The 22726-nt window shown below is 25.3% G+C and overlaps 1 protein-coding gene across 3 annotated transcripts; it reads right to left on the bottom strand.

Moving 5' to 3' along the window:
* Positions 1-4217: 4217 nt before the first annotated feature.
* On the bottom strand, positions 4218-21150 carry LOC126897245 (serine/threonine-protein phosphatase 2A 56 kDa regulatory subunit epsilon isoform). Of its 3 annotated transcripts, none has more exons than XM_050670711.1 (11): positions 20432-21150; positions 18116-18879; positions 9929-10125; positions 8258-8359; positions 8098-8190; positions 7885-8015; positions 7718-7777; positions 7111-7324; positions 6674-6793; positions 5944-6173; positions 4218-4818 (listed from the first exon to the last, which is right to left on the bottom strand). In XM_050670711.1, the coding sequence occupies exons 2-11, from the start codon at positions 18348-18350 to the stop codon at positions 4638-4640; spliced, it is 1563 nt and encodes a 520-aa protein (XP_050526668.1). In that variant the 5' UTR covers positions 18351-18879; positions 20432-21150; the 3' UTR covers positions 4218-4637. The 3 variants fall into 3 exon arrangements, with proteins under 3 accessions (XP_050526668.1, XP_050526667.1, XP_050526669.1); XM_050670710.1 differs by lacking the exon at positions 18116-18879 and adding an exon at positions 13026-13789; XM_050670712.1 differs by lacking the exon at positions 20432-21150 and adding an exon at positions 20230-20245.
* Positions 21151-22726: the final 1576 nt, after the last annotated feature.

The following is a 22726-nucleotide window of genomic DNA, read 5'->3' as shown; positions in this document are numbered from 1 at the left end:
AGGTATTTATGAAACAATTACATAATCTCCTGATATATTAAATTTTATTTGATAACACGTAACAAAAATTTGTATTTGGGAATAAAATATACTGAATGCACATACAAAGAACTCTATTTGTACTTCTATATGTGCATTTCATGCTAACTTAGAAAAACCTAGTTTGATGAACCTAATAAAATAATTTCCATATGCATAATTTTGAAGTAAAATAATTTTTTGTATCAAAATAAACCAACCAATTTTAAATATTTCTATGTTATAATGTTAAATACTCAATGGTTTAGTCAATGTTAAAGTTTCAAAATTCTGGTTTTTATTAATAAATCAATTTTCAAATAGGCACAAAATATATATAAACTTTTTAAATAGTAGAATTTTTAAGGGGGTTTACTCTAATTTCATCCTCACGAAAATTTTTTTTATAAAAATACGTAGTTTTTATAAATTTTTAGACGGGTTGAATAACAAACTGAAGAGGAGTTATTATTTACCTCAAATCGCCACTTACTACTTTCACCTCAACTATAGGCGTTTATATACGAGATATGTTCAGAAAATAACGGAATTTTTTTTAAATATATATTTATTTGTCTACATAAATCTTTTCGCCTTCAAAAAAGTCTTCATTAGATATTATGCCATTGAGGAGGTATTATATTGCAAATTTAATTTCAAGTAACTTTAGTATGAAACCTTTTATTGGTGACGAACAGTTGGTGAAATATTTTTGTACTTAAAAAAAAAAAAATTCCGTAAAAAATAAAAAGATAATTTTTTTAATTTTTACGGAAAAGTATTGACTTTTTGATAAAAAACATAAATGTCTTTTTTATAGTAAATATTTTGGTCTACAAATTAAGTTCTATTAATTTTTATTGGAAGTTTTTTAGATTTTGAGTTAAGTTCAAAAACTGAAAAACAATCCCTCAGGCTCAATTTTCAACCCTCTTGTGGCACGTGTTAAAATTGATTTACCATGGCCAAATTTAGTAGGTTTAATTTTTTTACTATTCCAACAATATGTGGAGGTTATCAATATGTGTATTGATCAATATTTACAAATTTGTTTTCTAGGATCACCCTATTTGTCATCTTCAATGTCTTCACGGCTATTTTGAAAACTATATTTAATTTTTAACGCAAAATTTGATACAACTTTTGACCTTATAAAAACACATATAATCTTAGCAGCGCCATTGATAAAATAAAAATGAATCCAGGTGAAAACTTCATCATACTTCAAAGCACATGTGTACCAACATTATGAAAAAAAGAATTTGATAATCGCACTCTCCAAACAAGGAAATTTAAAAATTCCCGTTATTTTCTAAACACACTTCGTACATGTAAGATTTGTAATAAGGGCCTTATATTTTTTCAAGTTGATTTTGTCTAATCAACTGTACTGTACAATGTTCCTACAGTACAATATACTGTAGGAACATTTGTTTACAAATATATTTTGATAAGTAATAATATTTTTTTTATCGAATTTAGGGTTTTATGAAATCCTTAGTTGAATTATAAAATTCTTAATAAGACATTATAGGGCAGATCAAATTTTTAAAATAAATCGCTCACAATAAAGAATTTTTCAAAATTATCCTTAAATAATAGTTAAAATTATAATAAAACTAATTTTTTTTTTTAGTAATTAAATTATACTGAAATTACTATATAAGTAGTATCAATACTGTACCGTGTAATTCAAAGTTAATTAATACCTAACACTGATTATTTCATTATCTTGTTACATACAATTTTTTTTCTTGCAAAAACAAGTTAAGACATTGTAGCCATGTAAAATTGTAACATTTAACCTCGTACAGTAATTTTTCATGTACATCATTATCACACGAAATTATATTATTACTCTTAAAATGTCAAAATAGGTAATGCCTAATTTATCTAATAACTAAATCTTACCTTAAATCCTTAATCCAAAAAGATAAGTCAACTAAAATTCTTTACACTATGAGAATGAATTTTAATTTTGGTAAGATTCCAACATAATTTTTACAAAATAATTAGTTTTGGCTGAAGTTGATACAGTGTTATAACAATTAAAAGGATAACATATCTCTATTATAACAGCTTGTCAGTGAATCAACTAGTTCAGTGTTGACCAGTGACGTATTTAGAGGAAGATACAGAGGTATGAACTCCTCCGTTATTCATTCTAAGATGATATAAAAATGTTAGTTGAATTTTAGCTTCGAATGTGTAACTAAGAAACTATTGGTTTTACTCTGATTTTTCTTTTATTGTGACATACACGATTACTCCGCTCCTACAAGACCGATTTTGTTAAACGGTACGTCGAAAGATCACAAAACGTATCCAGTTGAAGCTATCAGCACTTCAGTTTTAAAAAAATCCTCCTCAACACACATAATAAACAAATGTCACAAAAAATTATAATTTTTATAAAACAGTAAAAAATGTTGATATTTGTAGTTTTCATTTCATATTGAAATAACTTTTTTTTGAATAGACTGTTCATTGTGAAAGATTTATTGGCAATACTTCAGACTAGAGGCGTAATTAAGATTTCATATTGGGAATATAGAGGTATCATATTTACCTTACCGACGACATACTTTTTTGAAAATCCAGTCATTAACAAAAATACAAAGGTAAGCAATTAAAACCATATCAAATATTTTTTCTTCTAAATTTTTCATCATGTCCAAAAAACCTTTTTAACCCTACATCAAATCAAGCTAATATTATGTAATTTAAGAAGAAAAAAGAAAAAATATTCGAAATCTGGACATCTAGGAGATACTGTGTTTAAAGCCAAAAAAAAATCGTTCAATTTTTTTATAAAAATGACCGATTTTAAATGTTTAAATAAAATTTATGTAGCGTAGAATTATCATATATTGAATAGACTATATTTTTTAATATTCTCAAAACATTCGTATTAGTTTAAAAATCTCTATTATTCATGTTAAGATTAATATGAAAATTAAAAAAGTAATGTAAGATCTAGTCATTAGATCTTCAATAAAGGTGTTTAACTGGAAAAAATGACTCGTAGAATATGCCATTTTATTTCTTATTATCACATGAATGCTATAACATGAAACATGTTACAACTATAACTTAAAGCATAGTTAATTTTGAGAATATAGAATAAGCACAAATGTGCGCTTAGCATTATTTCAGGGCAAAAATTTTTCACAGTTGTGAACAAATTTTGGTCCTAAAAATTACTATTTCAATTAATATTTTAGTCAAAGGAAAAAAAAATTTATAATAATAATATTTTAATATTTATAAATTACAATAATAGTCCTAATGATAATTTAATAATAATTGTGTGTATATCCTCATACATATACAGGTGGCTCAAATTTGAACTATATATCAAAATTTTAATATTGTTTTAGTAGTTTCATTTGTAAGTTTTTGATCCTCCTGATATACATAAATGTTATATACATTAACATTATAATATACTGGTTAGTAAAAATGATTTGCTCGCATACATTAATATATATGTATTTATATATAAGTTCCTATCTAAATGACAAAAGTTTCAATTTTAATTATACAATTTATTAATTAATCGGTCGGTTTTGTACATGTATGCAACGCGTNAAGACATAATGAATTCTATGGTAAACATAAAACGATTTAGAGTAACAATAATAGTAGTAGTCGTAGTAGTAACAAACACATTTTCTATCAACAATAAATGATAGTAAAGAAGCAGAAATAGCAATAGCAGGAATTATACCATCAATAAAAATAAAATAAAACTTATAATAACATGATAAAATAACCAAAATTAAATTTAATTCTATTAAAAATAATTATTTTGGTATTAAATTCTTTGTGTAGTGTATATCACTATCATTTCAATATTAATCTGACTTTAATTTATTGAAAATATATAAGTTTTATGATTATCAGAACACAACTAAAATATTAGTACACAACAAATCTAATATTATAAATCAACAATTATTTTTTTATTTTATTTTTTATTTTGCTTATGAACATGGATTACTTGTTATGTACACACATAAAAAAAGCCACAATGACATATTAATGCTGTTAATTTCTTTAGTCTTACTAGTTTTATTTATTTTTAATTAAAAAAAAAAATGAATATGAAAAATGATTTAAAAAGTAATTAACTTTAATTAAATTAAAGTTTTAGACACAAATAATTTTTATAAATTGCAATACATATATTATATGTATATATGTTAGTGCGTGTTATTTTATTTGTGCTAATTTGAGGTATTCTTACTTATTAATTTATTTATGATTATCATGATTATATAGATCAATAATAAATAAACCACCACATGAAAATATTTTAATACACATACATAAATATTTGATGAAAAATTACACATCATTTAATATAGATAGTATTTAATTCTTGCTTTCCTTAAACAATAAATATTAAAAAATACACTTAAAAAATGCATGCAAATATGACTGCTAAAGCTATTGCTGCCAACACTTTACCACCACTTTTTACTAAACAATTTTTTACTATTTTTAATATTATATATAATACATTTGTATGCTATATAAATATGTATTTATATTGTGTGGTATATATACATAGCAAATTTGAATGACAAATATATATGTAACTACTACAACTTTTACTACTGTTGCGCTGATACAGAATCTATATTATTACTATTGCTACTACTAGTCTTCTTATTATTGTTGTCTACTAATATGGACACAGGGTTACTAGTTTTTCGTATTTTTTGCTGATGGGTAGCTTCAAGTTGTCCCAACCGTTTCCACAGCTCTTCTCGCTCCATCTCTCGTTTTTTCTCTCTATGAGACAAAATTATTTACATTACTAACAAGAATGGTACTAATACAGAAAAACCTCGATATTCTGTACCAAATATGACTACGGTCTGATTTTAATAGCTGGGATTTTTTTTTTGTCAATACAATTATCAGAATACGCATAAAACAATTACTATTTTTTACAATATAAGAGCAAAATTAAGTTTTTTCAAATGGTAAATTTAACATAATAGTATTATAATAGGAAACATAATATAACATAATAGGAAATTTTAACAAAAAAATTTATTATACAAAAAAACCATTATGAATGTCTTTATATAACCCACAAAAGTTTTCCCCACCAGTCCTTAATTAATTTTTTTTTTTTTTAATAATTATTTAAAAATAAACATTGCAAAATTAAGTTAGAGTAAGGGGGATGGCCTAGCCTGGTCTAGTGGATAGAAATGTATGTTTTGGCTCGGGTTCTATCCCCAGGGTACCAATGAGATTTTTCTTGTGATTTTCACATTGATAATATCCGGTCTCTTATGCAAACAGGCCATAATACCCGTCCCATCCATCATTGGCCTAGCCATGACCATCTTTGACTCCCTAACATATGAAAGAGGGCCACCACCCTCTGTAATGTTAAATCATTTCTTATAGTGTAATTTAACTTATCTTAACTTTATCAAACTCATCACCCATGGCCATTCTATTGATTAATATACATTTATATTTATACTGTGGATTTTATTCTTAAATGTAATATACAGTGTGATTTATTTAGTTATAATTTTTTCATTAAATGATATTTTTTTTTTATAAAAATGAACAAATTAAAATATGATTTATTTTGAAAATTGGTCATTTAATCCCTGTTACCATAAGTCAGTGGAATGACATACTGTAGTAGAATAAATTGTAATAAACTAACAGCAAAATCATAAATGCGTGGGGATTGGCAGTTTTGACAGAAAACAATGGCGGGAATTTTCTCGCCAATATGTGGTAACATATTTTATTTGTTTTAATATATAAAAGAAGACTGTAAGAAATAAAAATACAATTACCCTATATATTTACTTAACCAGTTAAAAAAGTTTAAGAATGTACCTAAATAAAACAAATTAAAATTATTTTTTAAAAAGAATTACTTACTTTTGACGTTCAGATTTATAACTGGCAGTTAAATCATCAAACAGTTGACTATTCATTTCCATAAATGTTTTTAAAACATTATAAACGAGTGCTACAATTGTTTGATTCCAGTGTTCTTTACTGATTCTATATAAAGCAGGAAACATGATGGGCATGATTGTCTGGTTATTTTCTTCGATCAAGCTCATTATATATTCATTATTCCATAAATATAGCGCTCTTTCAGCCACCTAAATTAAAATTTCAATTCTTAAGCAAATTAATGAGATTAGTTACAAGATTGTTACAAATTGAAATTTTCAAATTCCTTGAATTTTCCAAGTATTTTGCCAACAAATTTTTAAAAAAATTCTATACCTGTTATTAGTGGTATAGGTATTTATAATGAAGGGAAAAAGGTCGATGAAGTTAATTTGTTAATCTGTTATTAGTAGCATAAATATTAAAATTAAAATTTTCAAAATTCGGAAGTAGATTGAGTTCCAAAAATAATTCCTCTTGCCTTTGCCTCTAATTATTCCATGTTTTCCAAATTTGTAGTAATATTAGCTTAAAATTTACTTATTTTAATAAAATGTTAAAAAGTTATACATAATAATTTCAGAATTTAAGAGCTTTAACTCTGAAATATACACTAATACGAAAAAAAAAAAAAAAGTCCTTAATTTACAATTAATTTTGAATCACAATGTACAAAAAATAAATTTAATAGATTAAAAATAAAATATACCTGAAAATGGGCACTTGATACACATCTCGCAATTTGTCTAAACAAAGGCACTTGTATCTTTTGAAACTGTAATGGTTCTACAACGTCAAGAATTTCTTCCATTTCACCGAGAAACATAACCTTAAAAATATTTATTCATTTTGTAAATTTATAATGTATAAATACATTAATGGCTTTAAAGAAATTAATAGATTTATAGAAGCTAATTACTAATGGCCTAGGTGGTATTTAAGTTAATTAAAAAAAATATATATATATATAAATATATATATATATATATAACAAAAATATATTAAAATTATATTTGAATGATGGAATAATTTTATTTTTATAAAAATGAGACCCACTTTACTCAACAATATAACATTAAAATTATATTTTAGTTAATTAATTAGGCATTTAACTTGTGTTATTTTATGTATAACAAATTAATATACCTCTTTGAGACTACAAGTTTTTGGCCAATACTTTAATAGACCACGAATCACAGATTCTGTAAGTGAACTGTCCTTTTCAATGAATTGTACAACACAGTAAGCTAGTTGTGCGTGATACAAGCTTAAACACTTAACTTTGTGTAAAGGTATTAACACTTTAACCAGGAACTGTTTATGTTCATTCTTCAAAGGAAGCGCAAATCCATTAATAATGCTAAAAAATAAATTAAAAATTTATAATAATTATAAATTAATAATTTACAATATAATATTTCTACAACGAAAAGTACAGGAGAATTTGAAAAAAAATTGTATTTAAATTCAATTTAAGGGACTAGTAAATTAATTGTTATTTTAATTTTTCAAAAAACATACACTCCATTATCAATAATTTTAAAAGGTATAGTTAAGATATAGAAATTCATTATTTTAAAGCTATTATTTAAAAAAGCAATAAACTTATTTTATGTATCAATTTAATTTATCACTAAAAATTGTTTAGAATTTTGAGATTTTACTCCAAGCTTTTTGATAAAACAAAAAAAAAGTTAATTAAAAACCCAAAAAAAATAATTTGTTCAATAAATATCTAGATTGTTATTATTACCTTCCTAAAATTTCTAATAATTCGCCAACTCCATTAAAATGTTCAGTTTCATAGATAAATCTACACAAAATCAAATCATTAAATAAAATAATTTACATTATTATGACATATAATTAAAAAAATTATTTTTAGATAAAAATTTTTATGTAAAAAATGATAAATTGTACCTTAAAAATATATTATTGATTTGTTTACGTATAAATGCACGTAATCCCAAAAATTTGCCATATATGCGATGCAACACAGTCTTGAGAAAGTCTCTCTCACGTGGGTCTTCAGTATCAAAGAGTTCAAGAAGCTATTCGTTAAAATATTATTTTAAATAAAATTTTTTCTTAAATTTTAGTAATCAATGCTTAAAATTTAAAAAAAATACTAACCTGTAATACAAATTTTTGATCGATCACTTTCTTGCCTATAGCAGGTTGAAAATCTGGAGACTCCAAAAAACGTAGAAACAGTTCATAGACAAGCTAAAATTTTTGAAATTTTATTCAATTAGTTTAAATTTATATAACACATGATTGTTAAAAAATTTACTGTGAGGTGTGGCCATGATGCCTCAAGTGTTGGATCGTCCTCTTCAGGATCAAAGTCAGGGTTGTCACTAGGAGGCAATGTTCTAAATAGGTTTGAAGAGATCTAAAATATAAATTAAATTATTTATTAGATAAAATAAAATAAAATAAATAGTAAAACATTTATTGATATTAATCACAATAGAAGTAAACAAAAACTTTGTCTACTAAATAAAATGAAATTATTTAAATATATTATTAATTTTAAATAATGTTATCTAATTATAAAATGAATTAATTTATTAGAGATAAACTATTCATTTATCAATAATAAATATTAAATTTTTCAATTAGATATTTTTAATAAATAAAAATATATAAATGAGTCCAAAATTAAATTAAATTAAAAAAAAACAGTGGTCAATAATTATGCAAGATATTGATGTTAAAATGTTTGAATAACATTCAAAATATTTAACTTAAAAAAAAAATAAATGGATAGTAGCGATACAAAATGCTTTATATTATCTTAAATTGAAGAAATCTCCTTTATTACAAATTTATTTATTTATTCAACGGGATCGATCCTTATTATACAAAAATATATTTACAGAAAATGTACCAAAAACAAAACAAACAAAAGAAAAATAGTAATATAAAAATAATTAACATTAAGAAAAAACAAACATTTAAACAAAAGTATATAAAATAAATGTTTAATTGAAATTGAAAGAGGGGGCTCCATTGGCATTTTTCATTAAACGTTTAATTGGCTCATTATAAATATAATTAGAAGAATCGATAGGTATGAAGAAGGGAGCGTGATTTCTGGATTTTCTCTGGGGAACTTTAAAATTAATTAGCGCTAAAAGAAATGAAGAGTCAACTTTACCATCAAGCAAATTTTTTAAGAATTTAGTACCTAGGGCCTTTTGGCGATCAGCAAATTAGGGAAGATTAAGATATTCGGCAATAGGTGAGTATTCATTTTGGAGATGAAGAATATCTAATACAAAACCAGCAAACCACAAAAACCTATGTTGTACTTTTTCAACCAAACAAGCGTTGTTGGCTGTATGTGGATTCCAGATATGGGCAACATACTCTAAAATAGGACAAACTAATGCGCAAAATAATGTTTTTATTACTAATTTAAGTTTAAAGTCAAAAGCTATCCTCATTTTAAAACCGAGAACCTTAAGCGCCTTATTACAAATCATATCAATTTGAGGTCGAGGATCTAAAGAAGCATTAAATTTAATGCCAAGATCTATAACAGTATCATAAACACGAGTAAGGTTAGAATCACCGATAAAATAATAATGTATTAAGGGAGATTTAAAGCGAGTGAAAGACATAACTTGACATTTAGAAATATTTAGCGACAAGCTCAGCGCCTCAAACCAAGTTGTAAACTGGTTTAAGTCATGCTGAAGCTTAATACAATCTTCCTGCGTATTAATTTGCAAAAAAAGCTTCTTGTCATCCGCAAAACAAAGTAACTTGCAGTTGAGAAGAGTACGACTAACTCCATTTATAAAAGGGGAGACAGACACAAATATTTACATGTCGTTTTAATTTAATTTTTAGGAAAGCCTAATACTTTTTTTCACATTTGTAATTATTATCAACGATTGAAAATACAGTACTATCAATAATTAAATTATTTTGACTACCACTAAATAAAACATACCATTTTTATGATTTCTGGATACATATTTTCTGTCAAAACCCCTCTAGATGTTGAAACATAATCAACCAATTCGTTGAGTGTATCACGCTTAATTTCTTTGCCTTTCAATTCAGCCATGGGATCCATGAAATCAAATGGTACTGAACACTGTCTAAGTTTCCTTATCATCAACTCTTCCTGTTCCTGAGCTGTTACATCTGTTTATAAAATTTAAATTAAATTATTACTTTATAATTATATATATATATAACTTAATATAAGTATAGAAACATTTACAAGTTATATATGGTGGTAATACCTAAAAAATTTTATTTTTTAAGATTCATTTATATGAAATTTTAATTTAGTCAATTATTTGTAAAAAATAATAGATACAATACATGCATAACATTATAGAAAATGTATGATAAATGTTTTAAGTTAGCAATTAATTTAACAAATATAAAACAAAAGGAGATTATAAATATTTCTATTAACTACCTTTTATCAATATCCTGTTTCAAAAAAAAATATGAATTTTTTAAACTAAGCTTACAGATAATAATGAAAGTAATATCTCACACTTTTATAGGAAATGCACCATTTTGGGACAGTTTCAATAAAACTAAAGTAACCAAGAGTGTTAATTAGGGAAGGGTTCTATCTTCCTTGTTATGGTGTATAGTTTTAGACTAACTTATCAAAAAGTTAAACAAATATTGTTATGCACAAGTCTATGTAGATGACTTAGCTATAATAGGGATGAATAAATTAGTAGACACAATTATAGACTTGGAATAGCAAGATTGAACACTATTAATATGTGATATAATATGTATAGCCTAGCTATTAATCCAGAGGTAATAATGTTTTATTGAGGCAAGAGTCAAATAAGCCATGGCTATTTTGTGGACATGCAACAGAAATCTGGCAAAGACCTGTCTTAAACCAAGAGTTATGTATCAGTTATACACTTCAATCTATGATTCTGTATGATACCTTGGTCTGGTGGACCAAGATTTATATCACATTACGTGTGAATGTAACATTCTGGCCACATTAAGATCTAAATATTTGGGTAAATCTTTCCCCCCCCAAAAAAAATATCAAAAATCTAAAACCCTAAGAGATACTTAATTTTTTGTTACAGAGATAACTCTTTGTATATATATATATATATATAGGTGGTCCCTAGTAGGATGAGCTGTATAGTCATAGATATTCATCAATGGCAACAACACTTTGGTGGAAATACCTATATAAAGAAACCAAATTAATATAATTTGCTAGATGTGCACAATAAATCTATAAGTCAAAATACATGCACAGTTCTTGCCAACCTCTACATCAACTAAAATTAAAACTAACTTACATTGTATATATGTTAAAATATATAATTTTTAATGTTCATATTTATATTTTAAAAATATAATAGATATTAATTTAAATTTTTAGTACATCAAATTTATTTATCCTTTTAAGTAATTAAGAGTTGACTGTTTAGTATTTATACTAAAAGTAATATATTTTAAAATTAGTTATTGACAAAAAAATATTATAAAGCATTATTATTACAAATTTCCCAACACATATAATATTTTTAAAAAGGATTTTAAACAAATGACAAAAAAAAAATATATATATTCTTTTTTTATATTATAGTTGATACTTTATAAGATTATCAAGAAAAATATTGATAGTAAAACATTCCTATTATAGCAAATTTTCAGTATCAAAAATTTTTTTTTATGTCACATATCAAATTGGTTATAAACAATAGTCATGACATCACTAATATTGAATTATATTTGTAGGAAATATTTTAACAATGATATTTCACTTCATTTTATTTATATGAATGTTATTTTTAAAAGAAAATTTTATTTTATTTATATTATTATTGTAAATGTATTTTTAACAATTACTTTGATTTAAAAACAAAGCATCTTTTAATAATTGTTTAAGAATAAGAATTTCTATTTATCATAATAATTCATTTTCAATGTTCAAATAACTCTCATTTTGAAAATTTAATATTAATATAATAAAATAAAAAATTGATGATAATTTACAAGAAAAAAATATCATATTTTGGAAATAAAGAAATCAAGTCATATTAAGGTAAATCATTCAAATGAATTAAAATTATTATACAAAAAAAGTCTAATAAACAATATATTTATTTATAATGTTATGTATTTTTGTATACAACAATTCACATGAATCACTTATTAAAATATGGGCCCAAATCGCTACTTTTTTTTTGAAATTTTAAGTTAAAAAATAACTAATAATTTTAGCTGAGGTGTTAATTTTACTATGGGTTTTTATTTTTATGTCTGTCACCATTTTTTTTAGTTTTTTATTGGACCAATTTCTTTCAACAATATACCGAATGAACATAAATTGTATCTAGTTGAGACATTGCCTTTAAAAATTGAAAAAATTTTCCTCGTTCCCTGTAAATGGAGGAAATCATCCAGACAATTACAATTTTAAGAGTCAATAATTTTTGATATTTTTTTCTTAAAACTTCCATAACTTTTTCAAAAATAAACAAATCAAAATAATTTTTTTTTACATAAAAAAAACCCACTAATAATCACTGTCAGGTATCATCTATACTTGACCCAACTCTGCCACCTTCACACTATACCATGACCCCACTGTGCTACCATTTTTTTTTTTTGAAAATGTGTAGAAATCTGAGTCTTAAATGCATACAAGAATTTATCCATAAATAATATAGTATATATAATTATTTAAAGGAATTGATAAAAGTAAGTAATTGACATTATGTTTAACAAAAAAAACAGTTTTCATCACTGAAATATTGTGATAATTACTATAAAGTATTACAATTCTCACAAAATAAATATTATTTTTAATAAATGTGCATTTAGCTTTGCCTACCCTTATCAGTCCACTACCATGTATTAATATTAAGACATTTAAATATTTCAAGAAAAATGTTTTTTATAAATGTAGTACAAGTTGTATTGCAGTACTTAAAAAGGAATGTAAATAATAGTACCCTTATATTTTTCAAAAAATAATGATTAAAAAATGAAAAATTTTTTTTATATATATAGTGTTAGCTTTAATACATATTTCTTACCCTTTAATAATGGCAAAGGTTGTAATTCAACATCTGAACAAGTACGATATCTAGATGATGATGATGAACCTTGTGAACGTTTATTCTTGCGCTTTAAAACAGCTATTTTGGTAAACGGATCTATGCGATCAACAAATGTTGTTGCAGCTCCAGCAGATGCTGCAGTAGTTGTTCCTCCACTTCCACCACTAGTACCACCAGTAGCACTAGCAGCAGTAGCCGCTGAATTGGACATGCTCTATTTAAGCACACAAGAGAGCACAAGTCTTTTAATTAACTTTGATGGTTATTTTTTAAAAACTACTTTAAAATAAAAATTAAGCAAATAAAAACAGAACTTTTAAGATAAATCTAGTAGACAAAATTTCATGTTGTTTATAGATTTAATTAAAGAAATTATAATATTCAGCTGCAACTGGACAGCAATTAGAAAACAGTCGATTAGGATTAGTATTGACAGTTAATACAACAAAAGTGTATCCAGGAGGTTTTAAACCGTCAATCGAATGATGTTTATGATACTGTGGCAATTCAAAAAATGTGACGAAATTAATGTACATTGTCCGTTAGAAAAGCACCAGTTAAAAGATTATTATTTCATACAATTTATGAAATTAATAATTAAAAATTAATAGTTGAAAAATATTTTTTAGCTAGAAAATATTTTAATTGGGCACTGAGTGTTTCTGTATCAGTCACAATTATAATATATCATTATCATCATCATCATTATTATCATAGTAGTCCTGATTAATAACCAATATCTGGAAAAAAAATCAAAAAAATAAAATTATAAAATTATTGATACTATTATTCATGGGTTATTGTTTTAAAAAAATTGTAATAGGTTAAATATGTCAAAAAACAATTTGATTTTGTGAACCCTAACCAAATAATAAAACAATTACTAATGTTGGGATACTAAGATACAAGATATCCTCATCTGTGCTAACTCTTAAAAAAGACTTAAAGGTTTTTAAGGATTTCATTCAAACAATTTATGACTAGATTTTTATTTATATTAGTTTAATTTAAAACATTATATCATTAAAAAAACCGACTAGATGAGGATAAACATATTAAGAACAGACAATCATAAATTAATACTAATAATAAATTTGATTTATTTAGTTTAACTATTAAAAGTAATTAGTACAATCTACTACTACACATGTCAACTATATAATAATTATATAAAATTGGATATAAAAACTCAATTAGTAATTAATACTAGTTAAATTTTAATGTCCAATTTTTTCATTTCTACTGCTATGGCATAACATAAATTTTACAACCAAACTCAACCAGCCATTGTATTTTTGTTTTAAAAGAATAAAATACTAAAAACCGACATAATTTGAGTAAAAATTAAAAATTATAATAATTTGTCACTAAGAATGAATTTTTTTTTATTTAATATACAAAAAATGCTAGTCATAACTTTAATTAGATAAATCATTAGTAAAAAAAATTAGGAGGGAGACAAATCCAAATTATCTACAAATCTAAAAATTAATTATTTTTAAGTCATGGCCCAGCATTATAAATAGGAAGGGACACGTGTAAACTTTCACTCAAAAGTGTTGTGAAAAGGCAAGGCCTCTTCTTCTTATCTGTTATATACTTGTTACAAAAAATTAAAACTAAAATATAATTTTCTACAACAGATACTTTTTTTAAATTAAAAAATGCAGAGACAACAAATGACTACTTATTCTGGTCCTAATAACACTTTTGACGAGATAAATTTCTAACCAACTAATAACAATCAAAACTGTTATCACTTAGCCATGTTTAAACTTTCAATAATTAAAAGTAATCAAATTTTTGCACATATTTTACTTTTTAACATTGAAATTAAATAGAAATGGAAAATGTTTCTATAGACATTTACAAAATGAAAACATTTAAGCCAAGTTAATACTAGGTCAATTGTAAAACTTAATGGCTATATTAAGTTTCATTTTAACTTAAGGTTAAATTTTCAACTCATATAACAGCCTATCATTGAACTAAGTAAATCTATGATAAGTGAGTAAAATAAAAACATGTTAAGGAAAAAAATTTCATTCGTGTATAAAAATTAATTTATTTCTAAATTAAAATTTCAATACCTATTAGGCATTACTTATGAACAGTATCGCAAAAAACACGTTCGTCACTAAGACGCGCGCGCACACACATAAAAACTAAGACAGCCGGATATCAAGGCTCGCACCTAAGTATACTTAGTATAACTGCAGTATTTTACGGANATAGAAACATTTACAAGTTATATATGGTGGTAATACCTAAAAAATTTTATTTTTTAAGATTCATTTATATGAAATTTTAATTTAGTCAATTATTTGTAAAAAATAATAGATACAATACATGCATAACATTATAGAAAATGTATGATAAATGTTTTAAGTTAGCAATTAATTTAACAAATATAAAACAAAAGGAGATTATAAATATTTCTATTAACTACCTTTTATCAATATCCTGCTTCAAAAAAAAATATGAATTTTTTAAACTAAGCTTACAGATAATAATGAAAGTAATATCTCACACTTTTATAGGAAATTCACCATTTTGGGACAGTTTCAATAAAACTAAAGTAACCAAGAGTGTTAATTAGGGAAGGGTTCTATCTTCCTTGTTATGGTGTATAGTTTTAGACTAACTTATCAAAAAGTTAAACAAATATTGTTATGCACAAGTCTATGTAGATGACTTAGCTATAATAGGGATGAATAAATTAGTAGACACAATTATAGACTTGGAATAGCAAGATTGAACACTATTAATATGTGATATAATATGTATAGCCTAGCTATTAATCCAGAGGTAATAATGTTTTATTGAGGCAAGAGTCAAATAAGCCATGGCTATTTTGTGGACATGCAGCAGAAATCTGGCAAAGACCTGTCTTAAACCAAGAGTTATGTATCATTTATACACTTCAATCTATGATTCTGTATGATACCTTGGTCTGGTGGACCAAGATTTATATCACATTACGTGTGAATGTAACATTCTGGCCACATTAAGATCTAAATATTTGGGTAAATCTTTCCCCCCCCAAAAAAAATATCAAAAATCTAAAACCCTAAGAGATACTTAATTTTTTGTTACAGAGATAACTCTTTGTATATATATATATATATATAGGTGGTCCCTAGTAGGATGAGCTGTATAGTCATAGATATTCATCAATGGCAACAACACTTTGGTGGAAATACCTATATAAAGAAACCAAATTAATATAATTTGCTAGATGTGCACAATAAATCTATAAGTCAAAATACATGCACAGTTCTTGCCAACCTCTACATCAACTAAAATTAAAACTAACTTACATTGTATATATGTTAAAATATATAATTTTTAATGTTCATATTTATATTTTAAAAATATAATAGATATTAATTTAAATTTTTAGTACATCAAATTTATTTATCCTTTTAAGTAATTAAGAGTTGACTGTTTAGTATTTATACTAAAAGTAATATATTTTAAAATTAGTTATTGACAAAAAAATATTATAAAGCATTATTATTACAAATTTCCCAACACATATAATATTTTTAAAAAGGATTTTAAACAAATGACAAAAAAAAAATATATATATTCTTTTTTTATATTATAGTTGATACTTTATAAGATTATCAAGAAAAATATTGATAGTAAAACATTCCTATTATAGCAAATTTTCAGTATCAAAAATTTTTTTTTATGTCACATATCAAATTGGTTATAAACAATAGTCATGACATCACTAATATTGAATTATATTTGTAGGAAATATTTTAACAATGATATTTCACTTCATTTTATTTATATGAATGTTATTTTTAAAAGAAAATTTTATTTTATTTATATTATTATTGTAAATGTATTTTTAACAATTACTTTGATTTAAAAACAAAGCATCTTTTAATAATTGTTTAAGAATAAGAATTTCTATTTATCATAATAATTCATTTTCAATGTTCAAATAACTCTCATTTTGAAAATTTAATATTAATATAATAAAATAAAAAATTGATGATAATTTACAAGAAAAAAATATCATATTTTGGAAATAAAGAAATCAAGTCATATTAAGGTAAATCATTCAAATTAATTAAAATTATTATACAAAAAAAGTCTAATAAACAATATATTTATTTATAATGTTATGTATTTTTGTATACAACAATTCACATGAATCACTTATTAAAATATGGGCCCAAATCGCTACTTTTTTTTTGAAATTTTAAGTTAAAAAATAACTAATAATTTTAGCTGAGGTGTTAATTTTACTATGGGTTTTTATTTTTATGTCTGTCACCATTTTTTTTAGTTTTTTATTGGACCAATTTCTTTCAACAATATACCGAATGAACATAAATTGTATCTAGTTGAGACATTGCCTTTAAAAATTGAAAAAATTTTCCTCGTTCCCTGTAAATGGAGGAAATCATCCAGACAATTACAATTTTAAGAGTCAATAATTTTTGATATTTTTTTCTTAAAACTTCCATAACTTTTTCAAAAATAAACAAATCAAAATAATTTTTTTTTACATAAAAAAAACCCACTAATAATCACTGTCAGGTATCATCTATACTTGACCCAACTCTGCCACCTTCACACTATACCATGACCCCACTGTGCTACCATTTTTTTTTTTTGAAAATGTGTAGAAATCTGAGTCTTAAATGCATACAAGAATTTATCCATAAATAATATAGTATATATAATTATTTAAAGGAATTGATAAAAGTAAGTAATTGACATTATGTTTAACAAAAAAAACAGTTTTCATCACTGAAATATTGTGATAATTACTATAAAGTATTACAATTCTCACAAAATAAATATTATTTTTAATAAATGTGCATTTAGCTTTGCCTACCCTTATCAGTCCACTACCATGTATTAATATTAAGACATTTAAATATTTCAAGAAAAATGTTTTTTATAAATGTAGTACAAGTTGTATTGCAGTACTTAAAAAGGAATGTAAATAATAGTACCCTTATATTTTTCAAAAAATAATGATTAAAAAATGAAAAATTTTTTTTATATATATAGTGTTAGCTTTAATACATATTTCTTACCCTTTAATAATGGCAAAGGTTGTAATTCAACATCTGAACAAGTACGATATCTAGATGATGATGATGAACCTTGTGAACGTTTATTCTTGCGCTTTAAAACAGCTATTTTGGTAAACGGATCTATGCGATCAACAAATGTTGTTGCAGCTCCAGCAGATGCTGCAGTAGTTGTTCCTCCACTTCCACCACTAGTACCACCAGTAGCACTAGCAGCAGTAGCCGCTGAATTGGACATGCTCTATTTAAGCACACAAGAGAGCACAAGTCTTTTAATTAACTTTGATGGTTATTTTTTAAAAACTACTTTAAAATAAAAATTAAGCAAATAAAAACAGAACTTTTAAGATAAATCTAGTAGACAAAATTTCATGTTGTTTATAGATTTAATTAAAGAAATTATAATATTCAGCTGCAACTGGACAGCAATTAGAAAACAGTCGATTAGGATTAGTATTGACAGTTAATACAACAAAAGTGTATCCAGGAGGTTTTAAACCGTCAATTGAATGATGTTTATGATACTGTGGCAATTCAAAAAATGTGACGAAATTAATGTACATTGTCCGTTAGAAAAGCACCAGTTAAAAGATTATTATTTCATACAATTTATGAAATTAATAATTAAAAATTAATAGTTGAAAAATATTTTTTAGCTAGAAAATATTTTAATTGGGCACTGAGTGTTTCTGTATCAGTCACAATTATAATATATCATTATCATCATCATCATTATTATCATAGTAGTCCTGATTAATAACCAATATCTGGAAAAAAAATCAAAAAAATAAAATTATAAAATTATTGATACTATTATTCATGGGTTATTGTTTTAAAAAAATTGTAATAGGTTAAATATGTCAAAAAACAATTTGATTTTGTGAACCCTAACCAAATAATAAAACAATTACTAATGTTGGGATACTAAGATACAAGATATCCTCATCTGTGCTAACTCTTAAAAAAGACTTAAAGGTTTTTAAGGATTTCATTCAAACAATTTATGACTAGATTTTTATTTATATTAGTTTAATTTAAAACATTATATCATTAAAAAAACCGACTAGATGAGGATAAACATATTAAGAACAGACAATCATAAATTAATACTAATAATAAATTTGATTTATTTAGTTTAACTATTAAAAGTAATTAGTACAATCTACTACTACACATGTCAACTATATAATAATTATATAAAATTGGATATAAAAACTCAATTAGTAATTAATACTAGTTAAATTTTAATGTCCAATTTTTTCATTTCTACTGCTATGGCATAACATAAATTTTACAACCAAACTCAACCAGCCATTGTATTTTTGTTTTAAAAGAATAAAATACTAAAAACCGACATAATTTGAGTAAAAATTAAAAATTATAATAATTTGTCACTAAGAATGAATTTTTTTTTATTTAATATACAAAAAATGCTAGTCATAACTTTAATTAGATAAATCATTAGTAAAAAAAATTAGGAGGGAGACAAATCCAAATTATCTACAAATCTAAAAATTAATTATTTTTAAGTCATGGCCCAGCATTATAAATAGGAAGGGACACGTGTAAACTTTCACTCAAAAGTGTTGTGAAAAGGCAAGGCCTCTTCTTCTTATCTGTTATATACTTGTTACAAAAAATTAAAACTAAAATATAATTTTCTACAACAGATACTTTTTTTAAATTAAAAAATGCAGAGACAACAAATGACTACTTATTCTGGTCCTAATAACACTTTTGACGAGATAAATTTCTAACCAACTAATAACAATCAAAACTGTTATCACTTAGCCATGTTTAAACTTTCAATAATTAAAAGTAATCAAATTTTTGCACATATTTTACTTTTTAACATTGAAATTAAATAGAAATGGAAAATGTTTCTATAGACATTTACAAAATGAAAACATTTAAGCCAAGTTAATACTAGGTGAATTGTAAAACTTAATGGCTATATTAAGTTTCATTTTAACTTAAGGTTAAATTTTCAACTCATATAACAGCCTATCATTGAACTAAGTAAATCTATGATAAGTGAGTAAAATAAAAACATGTTAAGGAAAAAAATTTCATTCGTGTATAAAAATTAATTTATTTCTAAATTAAAATTTCAATACCTATTAGGCATTACTTATGAACAGTATCGCAAAAAACACGTTCGTCACTAAGACGCGCGCGCACACACATAAAAACTAAGACAGCCGGATATCAAGGCTCGCACCTAAGTATACTTAGTATAACTGCAGTATTTTACGGATAACTATCAACAAACATAACTAATTAAAATTTGCTAAGATCAATACTGTAATAAATGCTCACCTTTGAACAACGAAGTCCACCTATGCTGCATAGGTACTGCTAAACGTAAGAAATTTATCAACGACCTAACTAGGGCGGCGTTGAATCAATTGCAAAATTAATAATTAATTATGAAGAGTACTTTAACACTGCACACCGATTACTCGATTAATTGATCAACGGCAAATGATAATGTGTTAAGGGAAAATTTCAAATCCACAACTTCGATGTGTATTGCCCCAGTGTGATATCACATAGGTGTTACGACGATACACACGCACACGCACATACATGTACCGCCAAGTGTATTATATTCCTTAGGAAAACGATGAGCGGGAGGGCGGACAACGGCAGCCAGCGAGCGACCGACCGACCGTCAACCGACGGACTTGACTTGTGTGCAAAAACGGCGGCCGAGGCACAGACGCACACCGCGAATGTCACTAACGCAAACGGTAAACACGTTGCAAAAAGTACACGATCCTGTATAAATGCACAAATAGGTGTATTTGTTTCCTAAGGATACTCTCTTCTTGAAAGAGAATGTTGCGGCGGTTGAACGATTCAGCCTGTACGCCGAAAATTCACAAAACGACGCGAGTACACGGACCTAAGATTACAATATCACCGTAGCGAAAAACGAAAAATTGTATGTAATCGCGTATGATGCTATCGGTGGTGGCGGCGGTGCTCTCTAATCACAAGCGCACACACACACTCGCACCCAATACACAGACACAAATTATAACACATACAACGCACACACAAGCAAAATTCACCGATGCGGTGGAGGTGCAGCGGTGGAAGTAGTTACGACTTACGGCAGCGGTGGACCGACGGTCGCGGTGGAGGTTGTAAATGGTGACGGTGGTGGCGGCGGCGGCGCTGCATACCGGCCTCGCGACCCCACAACGGTCACACGTTACGAACAACCCGCCGCCGTCCGCGAGCCTCAGCCTGCAGAGTATGCGAGATAACATTAACGATTTTGATAGTAAAAATGATATGATATCGACTAACCTCATTATGATTACTGAATTTTCACTTTGTATTAATGTATTGACACATGTAATGTAATATTAATAGAATAATTCATATTCGTTATACAAATGTTTTATTTGAACTCTATAATATCTTCATCGTTTTTCATAAACAATTTGTGATTAATAAAAATGTGTGTGATTATCGGTGATGATCGACTACACTGGTAGTTATATTCTTAGTTTTAATTTGTCGTCTCAAATTACCCTTACTATTTTAAGTACAGCTATTTTCACTTTAGAAATTAAATCAAAAACAATCGAAAATTAATTGGTATAGTCTCATTTTTCCATTTAACTTGGAAAATACTTTATTTATCTATTCAATAATTTTCTATTTACTTATAAAAAAAACAAGAAATTTAAAATAAATCAATTGTCAATAACTAATGGGTACATGTATGTTAATAATATAATGTCATGTGAATAAGCGAATAAGGTTTGTTAATAACAAATAAAATACAAATTTTAAACTACTAACGAAAATGATGAGTTTGGTTCATTGTCTTAAAATAAAGCTTTATTTAAATATTCACAACACTATTAAAAAAACATTTTTACCTACTGATTATCCTTTAATTTATTTTAAATATGAAGACATAATTTTATTCCAATGTTGGGGAATGTTATACAGTTTATTATCTTTAAAGCTGGTAGTAAACAATTTTATTTGTAATTGTAATATTTGATTTAATTGTAATTTCCTGATCTATTGTTATTAGATTATCAAGTAAATGTTTATAAACATTTTTGAAAATTGTTATACTATTAACTTTTTATTCGATTTAAAAAAATCATGTATTACTTTATTGTAGTTTGATTAATCTTTTGGGTTATGGCTGATAGTCGTGGACGTACTCCCTTAGTAATGTTAAAGGAGAAAAAGTTTTTCTATAAGTCAGTTTGAACTTGAAGGTTTTATTTTTTTATAAAACTGCTAGAGATACAACTAAGTTGTATCATCAATATGTTAAGAAAAAATAAAAAAGGTATTAACACCTATTTCATTGAGTTCCATTTAAAATTTTCTCAAAATTTAGTTGATATTTCTCATTATTATATGAATATTTTCTTAAAAGTAAATTTCCTAATATGTTAATTTTTTCTTGTGAAATAGTACTAAATAATTGTTATAATGTTAAAGAAAATCATATTGCTATTTTTTTTATAAACAAAACACAAAAATTCAAATTTTTACTACGAAATCTTCATATAAATACTAAAATAGAACACCTTGATGGCTAATTATTTTTAACTAAGCTAGTTGCATATAACT

The sequence above is a fragment of the Daktulosphaira vitifoliae genome, unplaced genomic scaffold (assembly GCF_025091365.1).
Source record: "Daktulosphaira vitifoliae isolate Bord-2020 unplaced genomic scaffold, ASM2509136v1 Scaffold_2, whole genome shotgun sequence".
Taxonomy (NCBI): Eukaryota; Metazoa; Arthropoda; class Insecta; order Hemiptera; family Phylloxeridae; genus Daktulosphaira; species Daktulosphaira vitifoliae.
The sequence above is the reverse complement of the archived record's forward strand: the minus strand, read 5'-3'. Positions and strand labels throughout refer to the sequence as shown.

Excerpts from the sequence above, each read along its gene's own strand:
- LOC126897245 (XM_050670711.1), bottom strand. The coding sequence starts at position 18,350 with ATGTCCAATTCAGCGGCTACTGCTGCTAGTGCTACTGGTGGTACTAGT. Across the intron at positions 10,126-18,115 it reads ACCTTTGCCATTATTAAAGG|ATGTAACAGCTCAGGAACAG; the intron begins GTAAGAAATATG and ends TTTTATAAACAG. Across the intron at positions 4,819-5,943 it reads TATAAATCTGAACGTCAAAA|AGAGAAAAAACGAGAGATGG; the intron begins GTAAGTAATTCT and ends TTTGTCTCATAG.